The 10,540-nt window shown below is 41.3% G+C and overlaps 1 protein-coding gene across 8 annotated transcripts in view; it reads right to left on the bottom strand.

Moving 5' to 3' along the window:
• Nucleotides 1-10,540, bottom strand: part of LOC103379823 (pleckstrin homology domain-containing family A member 7) — an 88,417-nt gene that overhangs the window by 10,657 nt on the left and 67,220 nt on the right. For all 8 annotated transcript variants that reach the window (XM_025055916.1, XM_017033134.2, XM_025055917.1 and 5 more), the window contains 5 exons: nucleotides 7,194-7,375; nucleotides 5,544-6,104; nucleotides 4,889-5,429; nucleotides 4,026-4,109; nucleotides 1,126-1,179 (listed from right to left, as the gene is read on the bottom strand). In XM_025055916.1, the coding sequence (XP_024911684.1) occupies nucleotides 1,126-1,179; nucleotides 4,026-4,109; nucleotides 4,889-5,429; nucleotides 5,544-6,104; nucleotides 7,194-7,375 (1,422 nt within the window). The remainder of the gene's footprint in view (nucleotides 1-1,125; nucleotides 1,180-4,025; nucleotides 4,110-4,888; nucleotides 5,430-5,543; nucleotides 6,105-7,193; nucleotides 7,376-10,540) is intronic.

The following is a 10,540-nucleotide window of genomic DNA, read 5'->3' as shown; positions in this document are numbered from 1 at the left end:
TGAATGGAACAGAGAGAGGCACGGAGATCAGATACAGACTACTGCCAGGCTGAGACGGACTCTACGAGGTACGCTCTTAAAACACACTAAAATGAGTGATTTTCAGCACATAAAATCAGCTGTTTTATGAAAAAAAAACACAAATTATGGACAAGACAGCCCACTACATGACTAATACTTAAATATATCTAACGAAATAATGTTGTGGCTGATTTGTGTATGTTTTAAATTTTAGAACAGTAATTTGGGTTTATTACGTGGAGGAGTCTGTGAGATCCTGCCTACAGTAAGAACATTAAGATAAAAGACACACGACAGGTTGGAGCCCTGTGTTTTTGTCCAGGAGACCCAGTGTTTCAGAGACAATGGTAGAAGCAGCTGGATTAATACCACCAGGCCACAGTCACAGCCACAACACATGCACTGCTGAGCCATCCCATGCCTGCCATGTCACAGCACTGCCAACATCACCACATGGGAGGGGGCGGGGGGAGAAGAAGAAAGGGGTCCACGAAGAAGTGAAGATGAGAAATCTGACGCCAAGCTATGAACATGGTTCTACAGGAGCTGAGATGGTTCTGTTCTGAACATGGACTGCCTTCACTTACAGACTACTGACACATGCACAAAAACCTACATCCACAATCACAGATATTATACGTTTTTGATCCATTTTCCACACACACTCTCACTCTCTTACAAACACACACACACACACACACAGGCACAGAGCTTACGTTCTTTACAGGCCTGTGTAGCCCAGCAGTGCAGTGCAGTAGTAAACTGTGAACTGCGAGGATCAGGGGCTCTAGAGCTCTGATCTGGGAGTTAAAAAAAAAAAAATCACAGAGACACAAAGTGGTGGCTGCTTTTGAGAGATGCTTATCGAACCAGTGTAATGTTAGATGATCAGTGCAAGAAGTCAATAAATTTCGTCCCACACATGCCTGAACATCTCCATTTGTTGCTGAAACACACTCATTACTTGGATGACCAATTTAACATGGGCCAGTAGCACCGCCTCACTCAATGTTTGGAAAATGTGTTAAAGACAGTTTAAGTTTAAACAGACGCCGGAAGGAAACACATGAACCAAAGCAACTACTGGATTTGTCCGTGTCTCACCTTTAGGTCCAGGTATTCCAAATCCTTCTTCAGCTGCATGTATGTGTCATCAACCTGGAAGGTGGGGAATATAGAAGAGCAGAGTTTTTTTTTTAATTTGTGACAATATAATTATAAACACTGTCTCCAGAAAGTCACACTCAACTCAAGACTAAAAAAAAAAAAATTCCAATAAGAGTTTTCAATAAAACGTCTATTTGAGAAATTATTGGCCACAACACCAAATGAAGTTGGAACTGGAAAACTAGAATGGAAAAAAAATGTTCAGTGTCATATTTTCTTCTTAAGTCTTAAAAAAGTTTTAAGACAAATTAAAAATTTACTTTGTACTTTGTACTTCTCAATTTAATTTAAAAAAAAAATTTATTTATTAACTGGTAAGTGAATAAAATTGAAAGTCTTTTCTCAGTCCTTAGCCCAACAACACATTTATCACATTACCAAATGACATTTTCTTTGTTTGTTTTCACTGGATTTTTGGAAGTACAAAGGTTTTTTTTGGAAAAGAGAAAATGATTTAAATCCACATTTAATCTCATCACACTCAGTCGATGAATGTGTGCATTCGTATCAGTGCGGGCGACACATGCCTGCGCTAACATGCATCACGTCACGTACAGACATCGTAAGCATTTGTCTGTTTTGAGAGATGCTCAGGCTCTCTCGTGCTGCAACAAACAGGAAACAGACACAAGGCAGAGGTATTTCAGCAGCATCGGCCAAAATACGTCTTATTCCAGATGTGGTTTGAGTTTTCTTTTCACATCACTCCTATGAAGCAGGACCACACAAAAAGCACGGCCAAAAATGAGAGGAATCAGACAACAACGCTGACTCATCCACGGCCACAGCCTGACACGTAGAAAATTAGCATGGGATGTTATGCTAACATGAAATCATCAAAGCTCAACATGCTGTGGACGGTATCACTAGAAGCCTATCAACTAGAGAAGCAGCACAAACACAAGGGTTGATGGTTTGATGACAGCAGCCAGAGCAGCTCACAGGAACAAAGCCAGGAAGCTTCTGGTGAGAGGTTGCCACTAAAATGATTGACTAAATGTTGTATCTAACTGTTGACTTTACATCTACATGTGGTTATTGTGTTTGTTCCTAAGAAAATGTGTGTGGTTATTGTGTATGTTCCTAAGAAAATGTGTAAAAGACTGAAACAACTGGGACACAGAATCCTATTGATGGAGTGGAAGATCTCAAGACAGGAATGAGGATACTGCCTGAAATTCACTGCGCCTCAAAAGTACTTGAATGTGGTGCAGAACAAATAAGTGGTAAGTTGTGCAGTCAGAATGAAAGATGGGTTCACTTTGCAAAGTTGAGGCAGTTAAGACTGGACAGAAGTCTGTATTGTCCATGGTCTTTGCAGTGATGTTGTCAAAGTTTGACAGGACAGGAAGTTTGGAAAAATTGTCACCATCTTCAAAACAAGGCAGCAAGTCAGAAATACGGAGTTTGGAGTTTGAAGATACATTGATGAAGGCAAACGTGTGATGGTTCAAACATCTGAGGAGAGACAGTGGATATACTAGACAAAGGAAGGAGGAGAAATAGCTTCCAGGTAAAAAGAATACTGGATGGTGGAGGAGAAGACTCCCAAAAGGGAATAACACCAAAAGACAAGAAAAGTGTGAGACTGAAGGAGTTGATCGACCAAGGCTAGATCTGAAGAGGGCAGTCAAGACAGGAGGGCGATGGTTCGTTTGTCATGTGAACATTTCTGAGCAAAAGCAAAAGTGACATTTTTATTTGCACTCAGGAAACATGTTTATGTTACTATTATACGGAATGTATTCTCAGGCAGTGAGATGTGACTTGAGTCAGTGTTAGACAGACAGAGAAGCAGACATCACTGTAGCCTTGACTGTCCTATAATATGATAACATGTCTCCACGAAGGAAATGTCACTTCTGCAAAGTCATTATTTCAGCAGGGACAGAGCAATCACAAGTGATTTAGTGCAGGCCCATCGTCTCTGGTGTGAGGGTGAATTCTGTCAAATACATCTGTTATCATTGGGCAGAAACAAAAAAGAAGAAGAAATCTGTTTCTGTTTCTTGTTTACTAGTCATATCTGGTGCTGAATCATTAAAAGTTCCTTAAATGTTATGCAACTGGTGAAATGGCAACCCCTTAAAATGGTAAAAATGAGGGTGAGGCAGGCAGGCATGCCACAGGGAGGCGCACCTTGGGAGAGGACAGGTCCAAATGTCTGAAGTTAGACAAAGGAGAGGGGCCGGAGCTGAGGAGGGGGCTGGTGACAGTGGTAGCAAGGAAGTGGTTATGGTAGTAGGGCTCTTTGGGACCGTTGTGCCGCTGGAGCTGGGAGAATGTTTGGTGGCGGGCGGAGGCCATCTTGGCCTGATGCCGGCGCAGCTGAATAAGGAGCAAAGTGAGCTCCTCAGGCTGTCAGGTACCATAAATTAAGACATCACATCTGGCAATTATTAATACTGACCACAACAAGCTCCAGTCTCAGTCAGACTGCAGAGTGAAATGTCTTACAGCAAATTTGTGAGCAGAATGTCGACAAAAAAACAAAAACTTAAAACGGTGTATAAATCAAAACAGATTTACTGGTTAATATTTACTGTATTACGTGAAAATAAAGCCACAGTGTCAAACGTATCTACATTTATATAAAATCAACAGTGAGTGTTGGCTTTGTTTCCATGAAATACAGAAGAAGAAAAACACGTTAATAATTCAGCAGCATAAAACAAAACAGCCCTGATTCCTATTATGCTAAGAATATCAACAGTTGCCTTCCAAACAAACTACATCTGCATCGAGGTCAAACCAATGTCAACTGCAAAGTGAGACAGTAAACATTTAAATTTCTAATTCAGTTTAAATTATAAGAGTAAACGTTGTGTTTATCCTACCGTTTTTCCGTGAAGACTGGGTGCACTGACTGTGTGGGTCATGTAGCCAGTGGTTGGCATCGACCGCCGGTCAATATTAGTGGTCTGAAAATGCACAGATAATATGTTTCAGTGAAAAAGTTTGATTATTGAATGATACAGAATCAAATTAATTTTTTTCCAAAGTTGCTGATGAAGTTTGAGGTTGAAGTGAACTGTATAAAAGGTTAAGTTTAAACTAATGCAATAACACTGGGATTATAGCGACCTCTGCAGAGAAAAAAGGGTGCTACATGGACTGTGTACAACATCACTAAACTAAACATTGTTGGAAACTTAACCTTTAATTTATTTTATATAGAAAATAGTTAACTTTCCATTTATGTATATTAACTTGACCTAATTAGACATGTAAATATTGTGTAAATACATCCATAATACACATGTATAGTTCAGTTTAGCTATGGCTTACAGTGTCTTTTTAATAACTGCAGTGAAAATCAAAGTAACAGAACAGATCAGACACTTTTAGGTTATTGCTACTGTAACCCAGGGCAACAAGGCAATTATTCAGTTCAGTGGAGCAAGTTTTAGCTGCCACCCCATACTGTCAGAATGACTGACATTGTTCTGCATTTAAAAACAATTGTTGATGTTTTGCATTTAATAGTGGAAGAAAATGTCTAACAGTTTCAACTCAAACGATTTAGCAAAGAAATAATACCATCAACACACGACATAACCAGTAAAATCAAACCCAGGAGACTTTGCTAGCTTTCAAAAAAAGTCTTTCCGAATCTTAAGAATACTTCTGCACAATATGAACAAACAAACATCCAACTGGATCCAGTCTAGTGGAACTGCTGTTATGAGACATGTTTTACCTTGAACAGTTGAGATTTGGTCCTCCGGGGACACACAGTGAAGGGAACGTCAACCACCGATCTGTCACCCACAGGCTTGACTGTCACCCGCTCCGCTGGTGTATGTGGTCTCTTTGTGGGTGACAGAGTTCGGCTGTAGCCCAGTGGAGGCCCCGGTGGAGGGTTGTCTTCAGGTGTCGGTGGTACTGACACACAGCGAGGAGATCCTTCAGTCCTAGCGGCCGAGGACGTAGGCACAGTGGACGTCGGACGTGAGCCGAACGGGTACTCTGGGGCTGGGGTGTAGAGCGGAGCTGTGGGGCTGCCGTGGCGGAACTGGTGGCGCTGTTGCCACTCATACAGCTGCCAGACGGTGTTAGTCCCCGGAGCACCCTGTTCTGGGGTCAGGCGGAAGTGGTTCAGACGGTCCTGGGCGTACTTGTACTCACCGTGTCGGGCAGCACTGGGGGTCTTTGGAAGGGTTTGGTACACATCTGCAGATGTGAACTTGTGTTGGGTTGGTGGTGTTCGACGTGGGAGGGTGTTCTCTCTGGAGGGGGGGCTAAAAAAAAGATGAGTTTTAAACTTTGGCTGCCACAATCCAGCGATGGTGGCAGTTACAGGAAGACTTGAGAATATGTTCCCATCGTGAACAGGAAACCTTCCCCGTACTCACCCTTTTTGTTCTGCCTTCTGCACTTTGACCCACTGCTCCACTTGCTCCAGACTACCGCCCCTCTTCACCTGCTTGTGCATGTCAAGAGTGGATGAAGACGGAACCCTCTGGTACGTTCCCGTCGCGATGCCGTTGGGCTCCATTTTTGGACTCGGTGTTTCTACAAGACCGTTCCGGGTACAGAGACCCAGTGGTAGAGTTGAGGCAGATCTGGATGGTGCTCGTGAAGGGGCCCTCGATGTGGGTGCAGAGGCCGATGTGTGGTCTGACTGTGAGAGAGCTGGAGGTGTGGTGTTGGAGGGGAGGGAGTTGTGCGTGTCCATCTCCAGGGTGTTGGCGGTGGTGACGGGAAAGTCTTTGGGGAAGCTGCAGCGCTCCTCTGTGTCGCGGTGTATGGGCTCCAAAAGGACCTCGTGGATTATGGTTCTGTTGGTGTCCGAGTCAGAAGTCTTGGTCTTATGGTGGTTCACGTGGTTGGTCTGTGGCACAGCCTGCTGCTGCTGCTGCTGCTGCTGCTGCTGCTGCTGTAACACGCTCAGCTTCTCTGACTTGTCAGATGGTCTGCAGAGAGCAGAGATTACAACAAAGGCCTGGATGAACACTGCTCTTTAGGACTGATACCTTTAATAACTTTCTCTCACATGTGGCTAAGTTTCATTCTCAGGAGAAATAAAGAAGAAAAAAATCTCAGTTACACCATGAGCTCAAACTTTTCAAAGACTTTAAGTTGCTTGGATTTAAAAAGTACAAACTCTGTTTCAGGTCCTCTGCCTTTGTTCTAAAGTGTTGAACAGAATTTTAACAAGATGACCAACTTAAAAGAAAAAAAAAAAACCCTAACCCTCCATTAAGACGACTGGGATAAATACACTTCAAGCTGAGGCGATGATGGGTAAAAACCTTAAAAAGGTAAGAGTGAAATCCCATTTGACAGAAAGATCGTAGGTGAGAGAGACAGAGGCGTCTCTGAAATTCAATGAAGCGAACGACAAATTTTACTTTTGAAAAACCAATGAAAGAGCCTCAGGTGACAACACGGTGTCTGAAGACGGCCAATGTTCATGAATATTAGCTGTATGGTAAATGGTCCGTCCCTAATAGCTTGAGTTATAATGGTGGTCAAAGACAGCAGCTTTGCATTTACAAAGTTAAACTTAAATCGTGAAGCTGTGGATGAGACGGTACAGATGAATATATTTGCCTAAAATTGTTGTGCACTTTACTAACAACACAGTCTTTTACACATGTAAAAACTTTAAATAAACAATACAGAGAAATATTTAACACAACTGGTGAAATAAAAAAAAATTAATGAATAAAAATAGTAAAAAATACTGCTATTCTTTTTTAAGGGCTAATACGATAAAATGGGCAATTTATCGGGTCATGGAGTACAAAAAATGTACAAGACCCATCAGTTGTCCTAATTATATTTTCCCAGTGTTAACCTCTAGGTTCAAATCCAAGTCAAGAAGGGGAATATTACATACATATTAAATATGTACAGTGTTATTCACTAGGAGCTGGTTTATGCTGCATAGCATTTGCAATATTATGTTGAGTACATTGAGAAGCAAAGTCTATGGTCCAACAGTGAATGTTTTACCCACTGGGCCTGAAATAACAAGTACCAACTGAGGGGAACTATACCTGATCAATGCATCAGTGTGATTCTGCATCAGTGCTGCATGGTTCATGGCCCGCAGCCAGGTGTTCATGTCTTCCTGGGTGTCAGCGCTGAAGTAGTACGTCCGCATCCCAGTGTGCTCCGCCTGTGAGCCAATCATAGAGCTCTGCTTGTAAATGTAAGTGCGCATACCAGTATGGCTAGCCTAAAAGGAAAGAGAGAGGAGGCCGAGTCAGCGCTGTGATTAACTGCGACAAGGAAGGAGGTGGAGAAAAATGAGCTGTGAAATGGTGCATTAATGAGCTGCAGCCTTGGCCAAAGGGACACAAAGGTATCATGCCATCCGACAAGAGGAACATGAGCACCAACCAATACACAAGGAGCCAGTGATGGACACCACACCATAGAAATACACACAAAAATGCCAGCCAAGTACAACACAAACACAAGGGTTGGCACGATGGAAACTAGAAATTATAAATGCCAGAGGAAAACAAGGCTCAACACGGAGTTAAGAAAGAGCCAAAACACTGTAGAAAGATCGATGTTGTTTCACAATGACTGCAACAAACACTAACTGTTTGTATTCAGTTGTCACTTGAGACTTCCATGAGCTACTTTCAGTAAATACAAGGAGAATAATAACAGTGACATTGTTAAAAACACATGTATGTAACAGTGACATTGTTAAAAACACGTGTATGCAGGTCTTACAGGCATTTACAAACCACTTTTCCATGTGATATTTTTTTGATTTTGCAACTGTTCAACTCCAAACCAGACCTGAAGTATCACATCTCTTATACACTATTTTTATATCTACATTCCACAAAATGCATATAACACATTGGCATGATGTGCTTGACATATAAACTTGAATTGACAGAACATCTTTCTTCATTTGATAAAATATGGTTGAGCCCCGGATGCTATTAATGTTGAAAATCACTGCGTACAGCCTCCTCCTCATCATGACAGGGTTGATTGTACAGTTTTAGTGTCAAAACTGTGACGGGCGTGTTGAACTGAGTCACCGCCGTCAGGATGTGACTGTCGACAGCAGCACATTTACCTTATCAACATCCGTCTGTTTTTGGCCAAGAAGGACAGCAATCGGACAAGAAAGAACTACGGCTCTGCATGTTGAAGGAAGACGTTCAGTTAGACTTGAAGTGAACGGTTGTAATATGCTGAAATCAATCTGAATATTCTCCAGAAGCTGATGGTTACTTGTGCTGAAAGTGCCTGGTACTTTTGATTCTGTGAATAGTTTGTCAGGAACCAGAAATATCTGCACCTGTGTGTGTAAAAATATAAAACGAACGCTGAGTTGTTTTGTTGTTGTTGTTTTTTGTTAATTACAGCAGATGAATGTAAACAAATGATAATAATAATAATACACAAATGGATATTCTAGCAGGTGAATGTACACACTGTAGAAATACTGAGTTGCTAAAAGCTGAATAGATGCTTTCCATTCTTGATGAATATGCCCTTGTTGTGAAAGTCGGGTTTAAACGTCCTACTTTCCATTTTTCCTCCATGCTCTGTCCTGGGATCAGATTAAATACAGTATAAAAGAGCAGATTTACCAACAGATCTGTGCAAATAATTAGTCGAGGCAGTTTGTTTATCATCCTCTGGGGTAATAACATAATGATAATTTATTTCTTTGCAGGTTTTATTTTGCTGATATGTGACCTCAGACAATGAGCATTTTCTCTGCAGCAAGGTGATGAGCAGGAACATAAACACCCACTTATGTTGTTTGAATTACACACTGTCATCCTGCTGCTGTTCTACCACTGTTGCTGTAAACCAGACAAGCTTATAAACAAACACTGCTCCTCCTGCGTTTCCCAGGAGCTTGACACTCACATATCGTGTTAAAGGGCTGCAAAACACAGTAATCTGAGAGTGTTATTTTAAACCCAAAAACTCAACCCATTTGTGCTACAAAGTTGTAGATTTTTTAACTACTCTGATCTGACAGAAAATCCTGCCTCCCTGAAAGACTGTCAAAATATACACCAGCCCAGAAAAGTCTATCAGATAAACAGTATTAAACCCATATTTACGGTAGCTGAGACAAAAAACAATTCAAAAAGCGATCAATATGTAACTGCTTAAAATGGAAAAATAGCTAAAGAGATATCAAAAGTAGCTAAGATTTAAATGTAGCCAAAGATAGATTCAGCAAAACACTAAAAAATCTTTGAAAAATATTTTTTCGATGAGTATAAATTATTATATTTAAATATTTTATTCAGACTGTTGATGATCCACGAATAATAAATGAGGACGAGGAATACTCAGGGAAAAGACAAGTCTGCAAAAATGCTTGACATCAGTGCTGCTCAAAGAAAAAGCCCAGCTGTAAAGCATGGAGCAGTCTCTCCGACCTCGTCAGATAAACAAGAGGGAAACTACAGACAAGGAAGAAATTCAGCCTTTTTGGAAAGTTCATGGCAGGAGTATTTAAAAAAAATAAAATAAAAAATCATAAATGCAGGAACCTCAACACGGAGAGGAGCAGGTGTCACGTCACAGCTGTCTGCTCACTTTGACAGATGGCCTTTTACTGCTGGTGAGGGACAGGCTGCCTCACGAGAGGTGGAGAACTGTAACAGCAGTCAGATGTTCAGGCACGTGCAGAGACATGGAGGAATGGGTGTGTGTGTGTGTGTGACTTCCGTGTACACACACACATTCACATGTAGGACCAGGATCATTGGAGTTCAGGCTAAAGAACAAAGATGAAGTCCTAACACCTAACCAGGAACACTGTAAAGCCCTAACTATGATTTAATAAACTGGGAACACTGTTCACAGTAGAGCAGTCAAACGACTTCAGACGTTTCATTTGATTTATTGTGAAGTGAAAGTGAAAGTGACACAGCACTTTAACCAAAGTGAACAGTGTGTGTGTGTGTGTGTGGACGGTGCCAGGCTCAGAGCACCTCAGTGGTAACTTGGCAGCTGGTGGACTCCAACCTGAAGCCTTATTATTAGACAGTCTACTTATCTAACTGTTTATATGATACTTATATATACTGTTATGTGCTTTTCTTCTATTTTCCACCAAATAGGATCACTGTTCACCACAACTCTAAAAAGCGAGAAATCAACATACTTTTTGTAATTAAATATTAATATGTCAACACTTCACGTGAAATACTGCAAGTCTAAATACGTGGATCAATTTAACTGAAATACACTATTATAACTCAGTCCCTATAATCAATGTGAAGGAGATGAGAACTTGACTTCAACAGTAGACACACCCACTCAGGATCAACCACCGCCATCATTTCCAGCTTCAGTTCATACACTGGCATCTTCACAATGTTGACAAAATGCCACACACACC

Source organism: Cynoglossus semilaevis, chromosome 6, assembly GCF_000523025.1.
Source record: "Cynoglossus semilaevis isolate Cse_v1.0 chromosome 6, Cse_v1.0, whole genome shotgun sequence".
Taxonomy (NCBI): Eukaryota; Metazoa; Chordata; class Actinopteri; order Pleuronectiformes; family Cynoglossidae; genus Cynoglossus; species Cynoglossus semilaevis.
This window is presented reverse-complemented; position numbering and strand designations above follow the sequence as displayed.